This window comes from Lethenteron reissneri, chromosome 43, assembly GCF_015708825.2.
Source record: "Lethenteron reissneri isolate LAM-NWPU_2019-01 chromosome 43, ASM1570882v1, whole genome shotgun sequence".
Classification (NCBI taxonomy): Eukaryota; Metazoa; Chordata; class Hyperoartia; order Petromyzontiformes; family Petromyzontidae; genus Lethenteron; species Lethenteron reissneri.
The window spans coordinates 3,460,998-3,481,233 of NC_083821.1; the positions used below are offsets into that span (position 1 = coordinate 3,460,998).

At 49.8% G+C, this 20,236-nt stretch overlaps 1 protein-coding gene across 1 annotated transcript in view; it reads right to left on the bottom strand.

The window, feature by feature from the left end:
- The window catches only part of LOC133353368 (collagen alpha-1(XXI) chain-like), a 134,681-nt gene extending 114,758 nt beyond the window's left edge, over positions 1–19,923 (bottom strand). Inside the window, exons 1-6 of the mRNA XM_061569560.1 lie at positions 19,746–19,923; positions 11,571–11,711; positions 10,000–10,136; positions 8,560–8,799; positions 5,505–5,688; positions 5,010–5,175 (exon numbers count right to left, since the gene is read on the bottom strand). Coding sequence (XP_061425544.1) covers positions 5,010–5,175; positions 5,505–5,688; positions 8,560–8,799; positions 10,000–10,136; positions 11,571–11,711; positions 19,746–19,794 — 917 coding nt within the window. The 5' untranslated portion in view covers positions 19,795–19,923. The remainder of the gene's footprint in view (positions 1–5,009; positions 5,176–5,504; positions 5,689–8,559; positions 8,800–9,999; positions 10,137–11,570; positions 11,712–19,745) is intronic.
- Positions 19,924–20,236: the final 313 nt, after the last annotated feature.

The window sequence follows — 20,236 nt, forward strand, 5'->3', positions numbered from 1 at the left end:
AGCTGAGGCGTCTTGCAGTCCTCTTTTCACCGTGACGATGGCTGACTTTGCCCGGTCGTTGGTGACTGGGCCGACACCATCGACTCAACCGCATTTGAGGAGCCAGTTTTAAACCGAGAGGTGGCCGACACGCGGATCTCGAACCCAGGCGCTTCTCACCGCTGAGCCACTGGGGAGGCACCTGCAGGCGCGTCACCGATTAAGGCAGTGGTTCATAATGCAGTTTTTTTTTGGGGTTAGATCTTCTTGGTTCTTTCGGTAACGCGCCTGCAAGTGCCTCCTTCTTGGTTCTTTGGGTAAAGTCACGTAGAATGGAAATAATAAAATAATAAAAATAATACATAATAAAATAATTCTCACGACGTTTCGGCCACAATGCAAGCAGCCGTCCTGCTTGCATTGTGGCCGAAACGTCGTGAGAATTATTTTATTATGTTTAATTTTAATTATTTTATTATTTCCATTCTACGTGACTTTACCGAAAGAACCAAGAAGATGAATCCCTGCAGTCACGAAAGCTTTAAATCGAAACCTATGGATGATATTGGTTGCGAAAGCCGACGCGATTGAGGCAGTGGTTGTTTATCCTGGAGCAGAGATGCGGGAGGTCTCCGCCGTTATTAAACAGACGAGATAGCCGGAGGGCAGCCTCCGATAAGCGTGCCAAATGGGGGCAGATTAGGGGACGTTGGAGGCGGAAAATGAAATCTCAGAAGAGCCAAATAAATTAATAAGTAAGTGCACTTACAAAAGAAGAGGGAAATATTTTCCAACTGCACGCCAGAGATTGCAGATAAATGCGATGCATTCATTCGCTTTGATGGTTGACCCAGAAAAGGACATGCACATGTGAAGCACTGATGGGAAGAGTGGACAATGTTTACATACCGTATAAGTTTGCAAACTGCGAAATAGAATAATAATAAGAATAATAGTTCCCATTATTCACCAATGAAAATCTCGATGGGTCTCGAAACTCCCTTTTCAGAAGAGTCTTGCTACATCGGGATGTTTGGCCAAAGCCACTAGTGAGTTTTGATTGAAAGCTTTCGTGATTGCAGGGATTCATATTCTTGGTTCTTTCGGTAAAGTCACGTGTCAGCCACCTTGAGTTGCAGTCGAAACGTCGTGAGAATTGTAATTGTTTTATATTTATATTATTTTATTATTTCCCTTCTATGTGACTTTACCGAAAGAACCAAGAACACTAGTGAGTTGTTCGCCTCTATGTCGGAGAAAACCAGATTAGTCGGAGAAAGCCCACCACGCCACGAGAGGGCAATGCGCGAGTCTCCATACGGATGGATCCAATAATCTGTTGCCATACTGCCATGTTTTGACACCACTTTGTAGCCCAAGTCTACAACAACACCACCACGCTTTTTTCCAGACACTCTGTGACCCAATTACCCACCAAGGCTCAGTGCTGCTTAGCGTCCAATATCAAGGGATGAGATCAGAGTGCATTCAGGGTGAATTGGTCATTGGAAAAAGAACCCGACGATGGATGTGGTCCCACTGGAACCGGAACAACCGCCTTGGAGGCCGAAGGACAATGATGCGTGCTGGTAGGCCTCACACCCACCAGGAACACAAGACGCACAAGACGGAAAAACACGCGCAGGCAAACGCATGGCGTCAACCAAGGTTTAAAATGGAGAGTCGCTCCCGGCTGCTGCCGATGATATTCAGTCAATCAGCCTTGCGACATTTTTGTCGCAAGTTTTGCGACTGTAAATTTGAGTGAAAGTAACGCACGTGGCGTTGGCGAGGCACGCGACGATTCAGCCCCCAAAATGGTCGCGGGAATTGTCGTGACTCCAGGAGGGAGGGGGGTCAAGATTCAATTCACGAAACGATTTAATTTTAATTGTTTTACTACCACTACCGTCTCCCGCAGGTTCGGCGCAGCCGGCGGTCGAGTCTAACGAGCGAAGCGGAGGCCCAAAGGACGGAACCGACGCCCAAGGGAACGGCCACAGCCGGTAGCCTCAGCGACGGGAGCAGCTCGTGCCCGTCAACACTCCTGTCGCATCGTCGCGAGAAACCGTGAGCGATGACCTGCAGGGGGTGACCTTCACCCAACAGTGGATAGATCACGGTCGATGACGACGGCGACGTTAATGATGATGAGTAGCACATGCTGGTCAGTGGCTGGCAGGCAGGCAGGCAAGCGAGATATGAGACGCGGCTTTTGCAGCTTTGTTTCCATTCGGATTTCCAAAGGTCGCAAAGAGGTCACCCTGGTTGATGTGACCATTGTTCTTAACTTAAACAGGAAACCTCACCAGAGCGGCTGCCATCATTTAGCCATGCGGTTCTATTTGGTTTCAGAAGGAGATAAAATTAATTGCGGTCAATTTTTGCAAGGGTTTACAGACACAAAAAAATCCCCCGCTGGAATGTTAATGATGTGGATAAACAAGATGTACGTGTTTAAAGTTTAAAATTGAGATGTTAATGCTCCGAATCGGCATCGCGATGTGGAGATACGTGCCACTAATGGCACTATTCTTCAACGTGGTTTTTTCCGTGGTATATAATTGTTATACTTTTGAAATGTCCCGCAGGAATAAAAAAAAATATGACTCCAAAAAAAAATAAACATCATGCACCCGCGATCAACAGCCAGGATTCAAACCCATGTAACCAAACCTTCGCGATGCAGCGCAATAAGCAGTACACCACGACTCCGACCGCACATGTTCATGCACGCGTACGAGCACACAGGCAGCACGATTGGACGGATATGGATGAAGTAGCTTCCTCTTGATTTGTAAATCCCTTTCTCGGTGACTTCAATTATTGTGGGCATGGGCAAATTGAAACTCCTGTAATCCAACTACCCCATTATCCGAGGCTCCAATTGCATGTCGTTCCCAATCAACGCGCAATAACTCCTGTTATTCGTGGGTCGATTCATTTACCTATGTATGTACGTAGAACTTCTTTCGCACCGCACGTAGCCAACCATGCTAATCGGTGGCGTGGTCCTCTGACCCACGTGCTCATCATCCCTTCTGTCAGTGCATATGCCACGGATGCAGCTACATATTGTCCGCGGATACATGTCCGGATTTAGTTAGTTTCGCGGATAACAGAATGGCAACTCTTCTTGTCCGCAAATTTGCTCATCCGCGGACATCCCCCCCTTCAATCCCCTTCCATACAAGTGGGGTGCCCTTCCCACCCCCCGCAACGACCCCCCCACGCCCCCCCCCCCCCGGACCCCCACACTCTGCAGACGTCTCGGCGGACAAGAAGCGCAAAAAAATTGCAGGACTTACGAGCAGACCTCGAACTCCGCTCTCCGCTACATTAAGCGGCGTTCCGTGTGCGGGGGGGGGGGGGGGGGAGACGAACTAAGGACACATGCCGGCTCGCCCATCATCTCCCGCCACGGCATCGTAAACACGCACGCACGCACGTGCCCACGCACGCACTCACCCAAGCCGCTCCCAGGGTAGAACCGGCGCAGATGGGGAACCGGCTAACGGGAATAGTTCACGCAACATCTGGCCCGCCGACCTTGGGAAGAACAAGCAGCTCTCCCGTGGCGGGGGTCTTGCTCGCTGATGCAACGCACGCCGCGGATTGGGGAGCGGTGCGCGGGCCCTCCCTCCGTCGGACGACGATTTCCCTGAAAGCTTTCTGTGGATACGGCGCGTCTGGTCGGCGTTGTCTCTCCCGTGCGCCTGACATCAATGGCACCCGTGCCCACCGCTCAGGCTGGAGATGTCACCCCTCGCCGCCGACCCGAACGCTACCTCCTCCTCCCGTCGCTTTGACTTTGCCGAAAGGAGATTGAGGTTCTACCGTGGGATCGTTTTTTTGTTGTTGCAGAGTTATGAAAAGTAATAATATTTGTTTACCCTTTCTGGTAATAAATCAGGTGTTAAGATGTTCAAGCACATTTTTCAAGGAATAAAGTCTGCATTAACCACCAAACAAAACGTGGACTGATAATAATGCAAACATTGTCTTTGAAACTGATTGTCCAACGGCAGAGAGGGCCTTATTTACTTATTTATCGCCTGGTCTCACCAGTGTCAGACCAGAGAACTCCAAAAGGCGACCAGTACAGAGACAATTCCCGTATCAGAGCATTTATATTTCGGTGTTAACAGCTATATCATGGGACCTTTTTGCCAGCATCACAGTATGAAAAGTAAGAATGGGTTCTACCCTTTCTATCAAAGCATGTTTTTGTTTGCATGTTCACCATGAGTAGGCGTGGTTAATGCAGATTTGGTTTCTTGCAATAGGTTTCTATTTGGTGTTTGAACATCTTAACACAACTCCTGTTTTATTGCCAGAAAGGGTAAAACCTATTATTATTTTCTTATTTTTCAGAGGTTCTACCGTTGGTTTACGTTGCGCGTTTGCATACTCTATGACAAACTCGATCGGAATGCGTCCCAAACTCATCAAATCTTGCAGGCTAAGCAGGCTCGAGCCTGCGCACGGGCGTTTTACGATTGGCTAACGTGTGCCGGCACCTTGAAGGCGAGGGTTGGCGGGTCTCACAAACGCTCGGTGCCAGATCGTTGATGAACCCGATTGTCGGATGCGAAGGCATCAATCGCCTAATCGCCGCGGTGGCGAGATGGCCACTACCTCGCCTGGTATACAGGAGGTCGTGGGTGCGATCCAGACTCTGGCACCTGCTGTATTTTTGCAGTTTGCGGTGTCCCTCTCTCTCTTCTCGTGGTGGTCGCGCGGATTTTTCTGCGGGTCCTCTGGTTTTTCCCTCTGCGTTAAGAATCAACATCGCGTTTTGAGTCTTTGCCTGCCGCTATACATTTCCACGTGATAAGCCACTTTGTTGAATGATCGTTTATGGCTAGGTCGCTTCTGAAAAAAATCCAGACAGGGGGACCTACCCGGTAAAATAACAAGATAAAAAAAGCTTTAGCTTAATTGCCACTCTTAATAGTCTGGCTAGCTCGCCCTCCAGCCCGCCCACCCGCCCACTCGCCCTCCGGTCTGCCGACTCGCGGCGCTCTCACCGTGTCTTCTCGGTGAAGTCCATCCTCGAGGTGATGGAGAAGCTGACCTCGGAGTGGATGGAGCCGAGCTTGCGCTCTGCCTTCTGGTAGATCCGCATCCCCTCCAGCAGGTCGAAGCCCTTCTCGTCTTGGCCGCGGGACGGGATGCGCCCGGGGCACACGGTTTCTGAAAAGCGACGTTCACGCGCGTTCGAACTCGCACCCGTTCACTTGGGCACGCTCATTCACTCACTCACACATTCAGTCGCGCGCACTCACATGCACAAAAAGGCACCCGTTCACACGCATACCTGCAATGCCAAGCCACAAATACAAAGCAGACATCACGGCAATACGTGACCCCGCTGCTCCAGACGCAGTTGTCTGGCTTGACCACCCGAATGTGTCAAACTGTGGTTCGTTTTGCTCTCTGCATCTACATCAGCCGCACGAGAGGAGAACGGCCGAGGAGTGACGTGCGGTGACGTCCCCCAATCCCCTTGCGCGCCACGTCACCTTCGCACAGCTTCTGCTTGATGGTCTCCTTGATGCGCGAGATCGCGTTGTAGTCCTCCACGTAGAAGACGTACGAGGATGAGGGGCGGTTCGCGATCTCCTTCAGCTCGGCCTCCTCGATGGCCTGGCCCACGCCGATGGCGAACATGATGATGCGGTTCTCCTTTGCCTCCAACGACGCGATCTGCGCTCGCGACGGGAGATGTGGGGGTGGGATGGGGGGGAGGAGGTCATGCCGTGGGCGTTGAGCAAGACATATGGGCCCCAAGGGGTGCCCACCTGCATCAGGGACCCACTTGCTCAGGGGCCTGCTCACTCAGCAGTCCATCCGCTCAGAGGCCCACTCAACCAGCGGCCCATCCACCCAGGGGCCAATTCACCCTGGGGCCCAACCACACAGGGGCCCAACCACACAGGGGCCAATTCACCCAGGGGCCCAACCACCCAGAGGCCCAACCACCCAGCGGCCCAACCACTCGGGGGCCCAAACATCCGGGGGTCCACCCACCCCACCCACCCCACCCACCCAGGGGCCAATTCACCCAGGGGCACATCAACTCAAGGGCCCATTCACCCAGGGGCCCATTCACCCAGATGTGAATAACTCGGTTGAGCCTTACCTGGCAAAAATTAAAAATAGTTGAATAGTTTTAGTTCAAGAGTTTTCTATTTTCGCAACTCAGATTTGAACATTCAGATTTTCTGACCGCGAGTCAAACATTCTTTCCACGCTAGGGCCGCTGGTGCCAGGATCAACGAACGAGAAGTCAGTCTCACTGGGCTCTCACATTGGCCGTACATTTAATCACGTGGGTAGGATTTTCAATCCATCTGTGTTGACCGTTTGAGTCATGTTCTTTTTGTATATTTATATTTTTTGTCCCAAACGAAAACTAACAAATCAGTACTCAGCGAGGCTTTACTGTGACTGCATAAACAAATGCCGTGATCATTGTTTATATATGCATGTATGTTGAACTTCTTTTGCACCGTACACCACCAACCGTGACTAATCGGAGTGCGTGGGTGAAGGACAACGAACTAAACACAATGAGCAGTTCTAAAGAAATGAGTTTTTCAATCTAGATGATGATTTCAAAGTGCTTAGCTCCAGTGGCTTCCTAATATTGGAAGGAAGAACGTTCCAGACGGCCGCAGAAGCGCATCTGAAAGCGCACGATGCAGTGACCATCTTTGTTTGATGGCTGGACAAAAGCCGCCACCGCTGCTGTGAGTATGACCGGAGTTCTACATTATCTATGCACATGCATATGGAGCGGTGGTGGAGTGGTTCGTGTGCTACTAGCGACTCTGATGGCCGAGCTAGCGCGGGGCCCGTAGCATATGCTACTTTTGCGACTCGGATAATCCGGCACTGACAACGATGCACGTGCAGGCGAAGGGGGCGAATGCTCTCTCCTGACTTTCACGTTGTTAGAAATGAGCTACGCCGTTAGTAAATGGCTCAGGTCGAGAACTGGCATCCCGCAGATGCCGGCAAAAAAAAAAGACGAAACTAAACTCGAGCACATGGAACTCGAGCGGTGGTGCCGATGAAAGATTCTAAGAAAGCCATAAATATAATAATTGTTTATTAAACAGTTTGCCATGCTTCGTGTGCCTGTTTACACGGGCAAGCGTGCTTCAAAGTACTTCCAGCAACAATGAAGAAAAAATGATGTCCGTAAAAAAAACAATCTGTTCTTAACTCTAACATATGTTCAAAGTAAGGTACCGTGGTTGTCTGCGCAAACATCAAGACTGACGTTGGAAGAAAGGCTAAAAAAGCTTTGAGATTGCTTATTTTAAATATCGTTTGGTTATGAAAGCTCTTAGCAGGACTGGTGGCACTTACGTCGCACACTGCTTCGACTGCTTATTTTGTTAACTATTTTCTCTTCGGTGCAGTTACTTTGGCATTAAAATAATCCATTGGCCAGCAAGCAATGGCCACAACAAAACGCATGTTTTTGATAGGGTGCCCCCAATAGGACATTAAAGGGATCAGATGAAAGCTGGCTTGGACGCGATCCACTTGGACATGGGGCAAGCAGACTCTTCTACCCCAGACCACCTCAATAGCTCCTTGGGAACTCATAAGAACGCGTGCAAATAATACAAATATCGCCTGCCAGTTTTTATCGTTATTATTATTATTTCGTCAATCCGAGTACATTGCAGTTATGCCTCTCGCTGGCTTACCACAGTCTGGTTCACCAAAAGTCCATCGGCGAGGCTTTGCTTGTGTAAATAACTCACTGTAGCGTCGTTGTCGATGACAAGAGCCTTTCAGCATGAGGTTTGAGCGTCTTGCGCATTCACGGACGCACGCGGATAATGGTGCACCCCACGCGCCAGTGTTGTGGCCCTCTGCTACATGAACATTAGCTGACCCTCCCCTCTGCAAACCTTTATAAACAGCTTGCCCACAGAGGCCCACCTCCCTGTTCCTGATGACGACCGCTTGTGTTGCGATCGAAACGTCGTGATTTTTTGTTTATTTTGTATTCACTTTCTTTTTATTATTTTACTGTTCCCAGTTTTTCTATCTACGTGACTTTACCGAAAGAATCATAGAAGATGTTCAACTCGTTGCCTCGCTTTGGGCCTTTGGTGCCGCATGATTAGAACTATCCCCCCCGTTAAGGAAACTTCGAACTCACGTCGGCTCGCTCACGACGCGGGGGCCTCGGACGCCTCCTTCCTTCGCAGGGAACCGGGGTGCGTGCGTGTGTGATTCGGCCGATCAGTAGTCTCCGCGGAGGCTTTGAGCATGTCAGTGATACACTATGAGACATCTCCTTTACCAGTAGCAAAATATAGTAATAGGTTTCTACCCTTTCAACTGGCACAAAAACTGACACCTTTATACAAGGCATCATGTTTGCAATAACCACAACACAAGCAGTCAAAATGCAAACAAAAAGAAACAACTCTGATGATAATGATATGCACTGTCCTTGAAGTTGGATTGGTCCACACCCGAGACAGCTTTTCTTAGAGCCTCGTCTCCATTGGTGTTGGACCAGATGACACCAAACGGAGTACAACTCACCGTGACGTTGTCCTGAGACTTGCCGTCGGTCACCACCACAACGGTGCGCACCATCTTGCTGTCGGCGCGGGGGGACGCGGGGAACACGCTGCGCGTCACGAACTGGATGGCGCGCCCCGTCTTGGTGTTGCCTCCCAGGTAGGAGATCCCACCCAGCGCGGCCATGAGCTGCTCGTTGGAGGTCTGCGCCCCCAGCGGGATCTCCAGCTGCGGCCAGTCGCTGTACTGGATCACGCCGACCTGCTCGCGCCGTTGTGCGGCCACGACAACGACAGAGGGTTCGTGTGGCCGCGATGCTCGGCTGAACGGCAGGACAAACAGCGTAGAGGAGGAGGAGGAGAAAGATGCACGTGCCCCGCGCGAGGATTGCGCAGGCGATTTCTGGCGTGCGTTTATACATCGGAAGCGTTGAATTTAGCGACAGGAACGTGACGGCGTGGGAAGGGGTAGTGCCGAATGCCGTCTTGAGCGCGCTGTGCTAGAGCCGCCTTCCGTCTGCCAGCCGGCGGTGTGCTGGCGGGCAGCTGACAGGGCTGCGATTTTGGCCCGCACCTTAGTGCAGTAAACGTCGCGAGAAGATGTTGCGCAAGACGAGGTCGTCGGGAGTGGAGCGGGAGACGCCGTTGCGTGACTCGGGTGGTGAAGGATGAAAAGGTTCGACAGGTCGAAGACCTTTTTTGCTGCTGATTTTCTTTTTATCCAAAGGTTTGGGAAAACCCACATTCGTTCGAGTCAGCCAGTTATCGATGGGGTTGAGTCTCCAATAAGCAACACGGGTTTATGTGAACGTTTGATTGATGTTTTAAGTGAGATTTGTCGCGGCCGCAAGCCACTGTCGCCAGATTCATATTGCAATGCGCTAATCACTGCACCACCACTGCACCCCAACGACATATATAATTAACAACAAATACATGTGTTCTGAATTATACCTCTTATTAACACACGAATGCCTCGCCGGGTCGCATGACTGTTTCATACATACGTACACAAATTGTGTTCTGTCACCGTTTTCTTTGAAGCTATGTGAAGCAGCTTGAGTGAAGGTGCTCTTTAAAAATAGAAATATTAAATAAAACTATAAACTAGACTATTTTTTAGCTCTTTTTCAGAAGCGACCTGGCCACAAATGATAGCTCAACGAAGTGGCTGATCATCACGTGGCCATTTATAGCGGCCAAATACTCTAAACGCGTGACGTCGATTCTAATATGTGGAGAGGAAAACCAGGAGGGGGACTCTGAGCAAAATCCACGCGACCATGGTGAGAGAGAGAGATAGACACCACAAACTCCCCAATGTACAGCAGCAGGCGTCAGAGTCAGGGGACTCGGACCCACGACCTCCTTCATACCAGCCGAGGGAGATAACATCTCCTAGCCTCCGCGGGGTGGGGGGCGGGCAACCCGATGCGATGAGAATGAGACCGGCCGCTCGCACCTGTGTGTACTGCAGGCCGATGTCGAAGCTACTGGAGATGTTCACGAGCCACCTCTTCACCGTCTCGAAGTTCTGCGGCTCCACGCTCCAAGACCCGTCGAGGACGAACACCATCTCGTTGGCGGCCGTGCGGCAGCCTGCAGGGCGGGGCACGGCGCGTCGGACCTTCATGGCTCGAACCGAGAACTTCGCTAGAGGCTAAGCAGCGGCGGCGGTGGTGGTGGTGGCGGGGGAGTTGCGTGCGAGAGTGTCGCTCACAAGGTCACCGGAGCTGCCGGGTCCCGGCAAAATTAAATTGAAACGAAAAGAAATCGGAGGAAAAAAAAAACTATTGCGTTATGGGAAAAATATAATAATCGTCATGATGACTCCTATGGAATTGTGGGTGGAAAGTTATCAGAATCTTGCTCCTCAGCAATATTCACTGACGGCCAGGGTACGGAATCTCACTCGCAAAGAGTAACCCCCCCCCCCCACACCCTCCCAAAGGGGTCACCAGAACGGCGGAAGGCAAAAGAAAATAAATACGAGTAAAACAATGAAGTGAAAAGAAAGAATAACTTTATCGAAGAAATTGAAACGGAAATACTGCGATGGAATTCTGGAGGAAAAGTTACCAAAATCTGTTTCCTGCCACAGATATTCACTGAAGACCCCCGAGGGAGCCCCAAAGTGACCAAAGCTGACAAGGCGAGCGTGCTCGAGTCTGCGCTACTCACACACTCAGAATCAACATCACACGCTTCGAGCGTTTGGCTGATCTATATTTCCCACGTAAAGATAAGCCACTTCGTTCATTTGTGAATAAGAGCTGTAACAGCTCAGTGGGGCCTTACCTGGTAAAAAAAAAATACCTAAAAAAATGCTCGTACTTTTTTTGAGATAGACACAGGTCACACATGTCAGCCCGTCTCGCTAAAGTGTCGCTCTCGTTTCCCCGCTCTACCCACCGTTTTTTTTTTTATCTCTGGCACGCCAGCCTTCTGCTGTGTGCCAGCGCTATTGCCGCAGTGGGGGACGAGGGCCGCTGTTCTTTCGTTGAGGTGTCTTGGGAGGAATTGAACGCACGCAGACTTGCTTTACTCTCCCAAAGAAGAGGTGCGATGCGGGCAGGAAGGGGATGAGCACGCTTGGCGACGTACGGTGCGAAAGAAGTTCAGCGTGCATACGCACAACACGAAGCGGGAATGGTTTAAGGCGCGTTGGGCGACGCTTTCCTGTGCGAGACCGAGCGCCCGACAGCGCAAATAAACGTTGGGCGATGATGATCAATGCGCGCAGCACACACGCAACAATGCATCGTACACACAGATTGTACACGGCACGCAGAGCGCACACACAACGCGAGCAGCGCACACCGCACACAATGCAGGCACGTTGCACACAGCGCACACAACGCACACACAGCGCACACAATGCACGCACGATGTACACAGCGCACACAACGCACACACAGCACTGACACAATGCACGCACACAACGCACACGCATTGCGCACAGCACTGACACAATGCACGCACACAGCACTGACACAACGCACACGCATTGCGCACGGCATGCAAGGCACGCACCTGCCCTGTAATCCAGCTCTTGCTGGGCCTCTCCCAGGGCGGCGAGGAGGACGAGGAGTTTCAGTAATACAATCATCGTCTTGTTTCTGCTCGTGACCCTACACACGTTCACGACCTCCGCATGATCCTCCAGGCCGAGGTCTGGAAGATCGAAGTACATTTCACGTCACTCAATCGCCTCCACACTACATATATATGTGTAGGCCGCAATGTAAAGCGTGCACAATTACAGCCACTGTTGTGATAATTGGTTTTTTACCCTTCTATCTAGCAACAAAACTGACACCTTTTTACAAGGAGTCATGTTTGCAAAGACCGCAATACCTGCAGTCATAATACAAACAAAAGACATAACTCTGATAATGTATGCACTGTCCTTGAAGTTGATTGGTCCACACCCGAGACAGCTTTCCTTAGAGCCTAGTCTCACATGGGTTGGACCAGATGACGCCAAAAGGCGCACACAAGGACAGTGCACATTATCAGAGTTATGTCTTTTGTTTGCATTATGATTGCAGGTATTGCGGTCTATGCAAACATGACTCCTTGTAAAAAGGTGTCAGTTTTGTTGCCAGATAGAAGGGTAAAAAAACAATTATCATATTTTTACTGGCAAATGAGGTTCCCATGGTACAGCCACTGTTGTCAATCCACTGCTGGATGAGGGCCTCCACGTGGCGAGCGGGTCCACGGGTGTTACTTGACCATCTTTCACCACGCTGGTCAGCGCGTGTTGACGTAGGTAGGGGGAGCATAGACGTTGGGGCGTAGTAGAGTACAACATTCGCGTTTTCTGCACTTGCCCTCTGATGCCGACGAACACAGCCCGACATCCTGTAAACAATCTGCACATCCAAGCACCGTTCAGGCTGAAATATTCTGAGCTTCCGAGATCTGATGAAGGTCAGGCACCACATTCTGGGTGGCGCGGTCACAGACTATAACACATAGAATCCACTACGGGAGAGCGGGGAGCGCAGTGGGAGAGTTGAGAGAGGTGACGAGGGAGAGAGGGTGGGGATTTGGGTGAGAGTGGGTGGGGTGAGTCAGGTGTGTGAGGGCAAGTTGAGATCATTGAGAGATGGTGGTGAGTTTGGTGAGAGAGGTTGGTGGGCTTGGGTGGGAGAGAGCAGTGGGTGAGGGTGGGGGGGGGTGACTGGCCGACATCAGTGACGAGCATATGAACCGGTTGTGTGTCTCCCCTAGGTCGACTCAGCCTCAAATGAGTACCTAGTGCTGTGTGTAAACATCGCCACTGGGGGGAGACAAAGGCGGCCGGGCGTGGTGCTGACCACCCACCGCATCGTCTTCCGTGCCGGCCTTAATAGGAGCTCGCTAACGCCACTTGCCCCAAGAGTTTGTTGAGGCTATATGGGAGATCTGTATAGTGAGCGAGGGCGGGAGCCTTGGAACCACCCTGTGTGGTCACCAGGCTAAGGGCCTCCTCAACATCCAACGGGGGCTCTGTGTAGGTGTAGGGAGACCCAACACAATAATAATCTGGTTTTGAATTCGATTTCCAACCCAAATTTGCCAAAGTGGTTATTCAGTTGCATAGGAGAAATATACGTGCACATTCGTGACGTGTTGCACTGCGGTGTTAATCCAGAATACCAACAGGATTCACGCTTACAAACAAAAAACACGCAAAGTGATGGATCACAAACCTGACACTCAACACGAAAACATAAGCTAATGCTGACATTTTTTATTTGCATCTTCATTTTCATCTAACCCTTGTATAACTCAAGTCCGTGGCATTCGTGACACAAATATATATTTTTTATTCATAGGTTTTGAAAGAAGAGGCATCTGCGAATCACTACCAACCCGCAGATGTGGCAGGAGAGTTGTTTAGTTCCATCAAAGGGATGCCGGGGGAGAACTGTAGTTTCTGATTTATGCCGCTTTCCCCAGGCAGATGCCAAGACTCCGCTTGCCACAACGCTTCAGCTGCCTCTTAAACTCCATCTTGCGCTTGACACGCGAAACCCAAATAATCCTGACACAACCATCTCGGCTCACAATCCCATCGGGATGTCCTGGACTGCAAACATTTTCTGATCCAACCCAATCTCTCCCCCATGCTCCCCCTCCCCCATACCCTCTTCCCCCCCTCCCCCATCCCCCTCTCCCCCCGCCTCGATAAACGAAAGGGACGTAATTGTAGATTGTAGCTTTTACTGAAATCTCGGAACCCCTGAAAAAAGACACTGCTCCCACTGACGCGTGCTCAACTATGCAAGTTTGCCAATTTGGCAACATCTGGGCCCGTACCGCCGGCACACAATGGCCCACTCCTGCGAATGACATCAGGGGGTATTTTGACGTCCCACTGCAGCTAAGCAGAGAGGGCGCGTTGTAGCATCGTGGCGGTAATTAGAACCCACAGTAGAAATCATCAGGGCGGCCGCTGGATACGAACCCACAACCTCTGCCACAACGAGCGGCTTGCAACGCTGACCGCAGAGGCCAGGCCGAGGTTGAAAACGAATTTCTTTAGAACTGCTTCTTGCTGTGTTGAGTTTGTTGTCCTTCCCTGCGCACCTCCGATTAGCACAGATGGCTACGCACGGTGCGAAAGAAGTTCAACGCACACGTACATAGAGGCGGGCAAACCGCCCTCCAAAGAGATTCACAAATTCAAGAGAAGCAGCTATGGCCGTTGTAATGGCTGCATTGAGGCGGTCTTGCGTCTTGGCCAGCACCAGAGAAGTCAAGACAGCGGTCAGCTGCCTCCCCCCACCATCGCCCCACCTCATCATCGGTCGGCGACGACTTTGCGAAACAGGCAATCAATCCGCCGTGCGTTGGCACGCGTAGACACGGGCATGGTAAAAAAAAGGACTCGCTGAAAAAAAAAACCCACAACATGACGTGCGTGTTCGCAACAAAAATAAATAGCGATAAACAAAAACAAATCCACGCACCGAACCTGTGCGTCGCAACTTCCTCGACACTGCCCCAGCCCCGCCGCCGTGTAGGTCAGACCCGAGCAGAGAGACGGAGAGAGACAGAGATAGAAAAGCCAAGAGTGTCGTGGTGATGATGAGTTTGTTGGTGTCAAGCAAAAAAACGGGGGGGGGGGGGGGTGGATAATGAGGTTTAATCACACGGAGAGAAACAGCCTCGTGAATGATAATTGGTTTTTTTACCCTTTTATCTGGCAACAAAACTGACACCTTTTTTACGAGGAGTCACGTTTGCATAGACCACAATACCTGCAGTCATAATGCAAACAAAAAACACAACTCTGATAATGTATGCACTGTCCTTGAAGTTGATTGGTCCACAAACGAGACAGCTTTCCTTAGAGCATAGTCTCACATGGTGTTGGACCAGATGACGCCAAAATGTGTCAGATTTGTTGCCAGATAAAAGGGTAAAAAACCAATTATCATTTCGATTTAAAACTTTCGTGACTGCAGGGATTCATCTTCTTGGTTCTTTGGATAAAGTCACGTAGAAGGGAAGTAATAAAATAATAAAATAAAACATAATAAAATAATTTTCACGACGTTTCGGCCACAACTCAAGCAGCCGTCCTCAGGATGAAGACTAGGTCTGAATGACGCTGTTTCCCTGACAGACCTGGTCTTATTGGTTTTATATTATTATTTTATTATTTCCATTCTACGTGACTTTACCGAAAGAACCAAGAAGACCAATTATCATATTTTTTTACTGGCAAATGAGGTACCAATGGTGTAAAAGCCTCGTGAATGTTTGATGGTGTCGGCAAGCTGCTACTCCGGAGCCGCGTGCGGACTCTTCCAGGACTGCCACTTCGTGGCGTTGCATAATAAGGACCACCGGACCTCGTATCCGCCACACGTTGCATCGCGGCTCGTGAAATATTTGAGGTTTTTAAAATTTTCTTTCACCGAATTCGACAGGGCTCTTCTTGATATCTCGGTTGTCGGCCTCTGGTTTTAAGGCCAGACCAGCACGAGTTTGGGACGCCACCGCCAGCAACAGTTGGCATAACCCACAATCCAAACACACACTCGCCGCATTCATCACGAACGAGACGGCCGGGTCAGCGTAGAAGAGTAGGCCAAAACAGGCCCAAATAACCCGACAGAGGAGCTTTCTCTGGAGCTCCCCTCTTGTCCAGTGGAAGCTCTGCGCGCGCGCGCGGCGATGAACTTCCAAACCACGGACAACGTGACGTTGCACCGCCCCAAGTATAGAACGCGTGATGGCTCGGGTGAAGTGGTTGGGTGAGTGGGCGTGAGTGGGGACGGTGACCGAGTGGGAGGATGTTAAAGGCTACACGGGTGGTCTTTGTCTTTGTTTCTGCGATCCACCGATTCGCAAAGCAGTCATACGGGCTGAACCACGCGTGAAACTCTGAAGAGTTGCCTTGCAATAGGCCATGTAACAGATTGATTGATTGAATAGGCCACGTAACAATTGGTGGCTTGAATAACACTCACCACTAGCGCTGGCCTTATGACTGAACGGGGCAGGGACTGGTGGTGCAGTGGTTAGCAGACGTACTATAAAAGCCAAGTACATCGGAGTTTTAATTTCCGCCCCAGGCTAATATTAGCAACGAGTGATATCCGGACGAGTCCTGGGAAATCACCTCTCCATTTCAGCAAGCGTGGGGTAATATGAACCTATTCCTGTATGTATGTGGGACTTCTTTTGCACCGTACGTAGCCAACCGTGCTAATCGGAGGTTCGGGTGAAGGATAACAAACTAAAAAAAAACAGTTCGGAAGAAATGAGTTTTCAATATAGATGATGATTTAAAAGTGCATGGCTCTAGTGGCTTCCTAATATCGGAAGGAAGAGCGTTCCAGACGGCCGCAGAAGCGCATCTGATTCGGTGACGTTCGATGGCTAGCAGCCAAACGCTGCTGCGAGAGCCTTCAGTGGATTGACAATTAAATAATCGCCCGTTCCCTGTCGACAAATGCACTCCCTGGGAAATGCCAAACACGCTGGTGGATCGTAAAGTCTCGCGTGTAGGCACAGCACTGTAATACCGCAATAATGCAAATCCAGCTCGCCCTTATAAACCATGCATTGTGATTTTTGCACACATCATTTTAATACGTTTTTTTTATATTTGCTGGTTTATTACAGGATGTTTCTGTTGCGCGTTGTCGCTTTGGGATGTTCTGTGTTCATATTTTGTTTGTTGCGGTTGCACCCGACTTAAGAGCCGCATGGCTCACAGGGCTATACCTAATAAATGAAACTTAAAATGCCGAAATAATGCAAATCCAGCTCGCCCTTATAAACCATGCAACGAGAAGACGTTTCACAGCGCCGATTATTTTTAGCACGGTTGGCTACGTACGGTGCGAAAGCAGTTCGAAATGCACTATACGCAGAGTCACTCAGATATAGGTTAGAGGCGATCTGGAAACCCTATCCTCTCTGTCGAGAGAGAGGTGGAAAAACCCCATGTTGTGAACGAGGGCGTAGCAGCCGCGTCAACACCCGATCGGAGGATGCGATCAATTACTCAATCTGGATAAGTCAACTTTGCAAAGCAAGAAACCTGTACTCATCTCCAGCGGAGCATGACCGGTAGAGATACAAAATGATCAAACACAGAGAGCGAGAGAGGGCTGAGCATGTTATATGAATGCAAAAGGAAGGGGACACGCTATGGCACCCCCTCCTCCTCCTCCGATGGAATGCAACGCAAAAGGGAAGGGCGATATAAATGCTGCTGCTGCTGTAGAGTTATGCTCGCATTGTGTGAATTCAATGGACAAAAAAGACGAAGGCGTGTACACATTCAGGCTGTATAGAGTTACAGGGCAGACACAGTGGCCGCAGAACACTTCGGAGGGTGGGTGGGGAGCGTGGGGGGGGTGGTGGAAAGAAAGTTAATCAAACTTTGCAAGCGACCTTCATTCGACCAATCATGCGATCGCCCATTTTTTGGCGTTATGCGATAATCGAAATGTCAGAGTGCAGAAGACAGCCCCGTTTGTCTTATCCGCTGCTGGATGAGGGATTCCAAGACGGTCACATCTTGTGACGGGAGTTCGCTCGAAACGGACATCGCCACGCTTTTGAGTTATGGTGCTGGGCGTTGAAAGGGAGCCCACTCTGAACCGGTTTGCATTTTCACTCGCCACTGACGTTAGCCGTGGCTTGCGCCATCAAAACCGTTGGACACGCCCCGGTTCGGAGGTGAGCGAGCTCTCTTAACTGGCCGGCGTGGTTTGGAGCAGCAGCAGCAACAGCAACATCTCCAACTCAGCCACCCCAAGCCCAGAACACAGACCACCGTTGTGCAGTAGATTCACAAAGCGGTGTGTGCGTTATTATTGCATGTACATTTATTGGAGCTTTCCCTCTCCCCCCCCCCAAAAAAAATCTATATAAACTCCTCCCATTATACATGCATAGCCAACAGTGGAAGTAATTTCCTGTTAAAATGAGGCATTGGGGATAATGTCCCGTTGACAGTTCTGGGACAGTTGTGGACATTCCACATTCCTATGGTGGGGGTGGCGACCACCTCCGCTGTTGAGTGGTGGTGCTCATTTGATCGATCCCAGAGGAATGATGGGGCTGAGACAACCCCCTCCAATCAACATGTGCAACCGTCCGATTGTACTCGTTGAACTTCTTTCGCACCGCACGTAGCCAACCGTGCGAATCGGAGGTGCGCGGGTAAAGGACAACAATGTAAACAACAACAACAGCGAAGAAACAGTTCTAAAGAAATTAGATTTCAATCGAGATTTTAAAAGTGCAGGGTGGCGTCGTCACATCGAAAGTGCGTTCCAGATACGCATAGCCCATGACTGGCGTGGGTTTACTCTCCAACACACCGCTGATGCTGAACTAGTAACGAAATCGGGGCGTTTTGTTTACGTGACAAACCTTACTAATTGGCCGTGTCGGGTGGTGGCGGGTTTAACGGCACACGATTAAATTTACGCGATTTAACCCAAAACCCAAAAAATACCCCCCCCCCCCCCCCCCGCAATTACGAACCCGTGTCTGTGTCGAGTGTTCCGCCAAATGAGCACAGACGCGCTCTCGAACACAAGCCAAGTGAGAGCGAGACCAAAAAATGTTAAGAAACAAGAGACAATAAAGACCCCCCCCCCCTCTCTCTCTACCCCTACGCCGACCCCCCACCACAAAAAACACCCCGGCCCTCCAGATGTCTTTTTTAACAAATGGGGGAAAAAGTTGGTCTTGGCAGAAACTCTGGCTGTATTTTTAAAAGAACGCTTTTAAAGTGAAAGCTTCATAAATCCAGACCGCCCCTACAGACTCGTCATGCTACACAACATCTCGGGTGACCAATGCATACCAATTACTTGTATAAATTACTACTTTTTATTTTGTAATACCACCAGAATAACGTGCACATTAAAATATGTATAATCTGTTCTGTTACTAAGCCGTGTGGAATTACAGTTCAATACTTGGTTATATAACCTCTAGGGAACGTGTATATTTTTTGTCAAATCAGATTTTTTTTTGTCTTACCTGGATTAGTAACGCTAAATAAAAATTCAGGGAAAGGGATTATCCGGAGGAAATGCTATCGCATGAATCTCACTGTCGGATTTTGTAAAAACAAAGCTGCAACAACATCAACTTAATTCTCTGCATACTTTTGTGGAGGTTTGTAATTTTGATTGGATTAATGATTAAGAGTCAATGCTTCACAACTATTAATCATTAATTTAACTAGATTTCATTTTTTTAAACCAACCCCCAAACATGTGCCAAAAGGCAAAAAAGCCTTTTCTGTAAAATCTAGTTCACTCCTTTCTCACAAAGTTGTATGCCAAGTTGTGACTTGCAGACCACTAAAAAGCATTTTAACTTTTCTCAAGTTATAATCGTCGAAACCAGTAATGCGACCGCAAAGAGTAACTCAAACACGACAGTGTGTGAATAAAATAAACGTGAATGCATCTGACACTGCTGCATTTCCTAAGAGTTTCGGAAAAACCTGTGCATTACAAAAAATCCCTTCCGCACAGAATACTGGAATAGATTTATCACGCTTAAGAGACACAAGACTTTGCAAACTTCAACATTTTAAAAGCGTAAAACCGCCTCTTTAAAAAAAAAACACATTTCATTAGACGCGGTCATTTCGATTTCCTAACAAAGGCAAATCCTCGTCGCTTGCATTGTCCTCGTGGTGCATCGCTGAACAGCCGCGAGCCGTACCCGTGCGAGCGATCGAGGTCCTTCTCTGCCCACGTGGAGTCGAGGGCATCAGCCGCTGCCGCCGCTGCCGCCGCTGCTGCTGCAACGTGAAGTTCAGCTGCACGTGAAGTGGCACTGCTACGGTCTTCTCTGCCACTTCACCTGCCCCATGTCACACCCCCACCCCCCTCCCTCGCAGCTCACTCAAGCGGAGCAGCAGCAACACCCCAACGCAGCCACCGCAACCCCAGAACACAGACCCAACCCCAACCTCCTCCTCCTTCCAACAGGCATTCGCCACTCGCCTACACTTCCCCAATGCAACACCACGCACACTTGCACTATTAATGCAATGCTAATAATAATACAAATCCAATGAACAAGCTTCCAACAATTCAGTCTCCTCCTCCTTCAACACCGCCACCTCGAGGTGCACGGATAACTTGTTGGAGTTAAGCGCCCTCTGGTGCTAGCAGGAGCGCTTGGGTTGTTGTTGGAACGTGGGAGAGGAG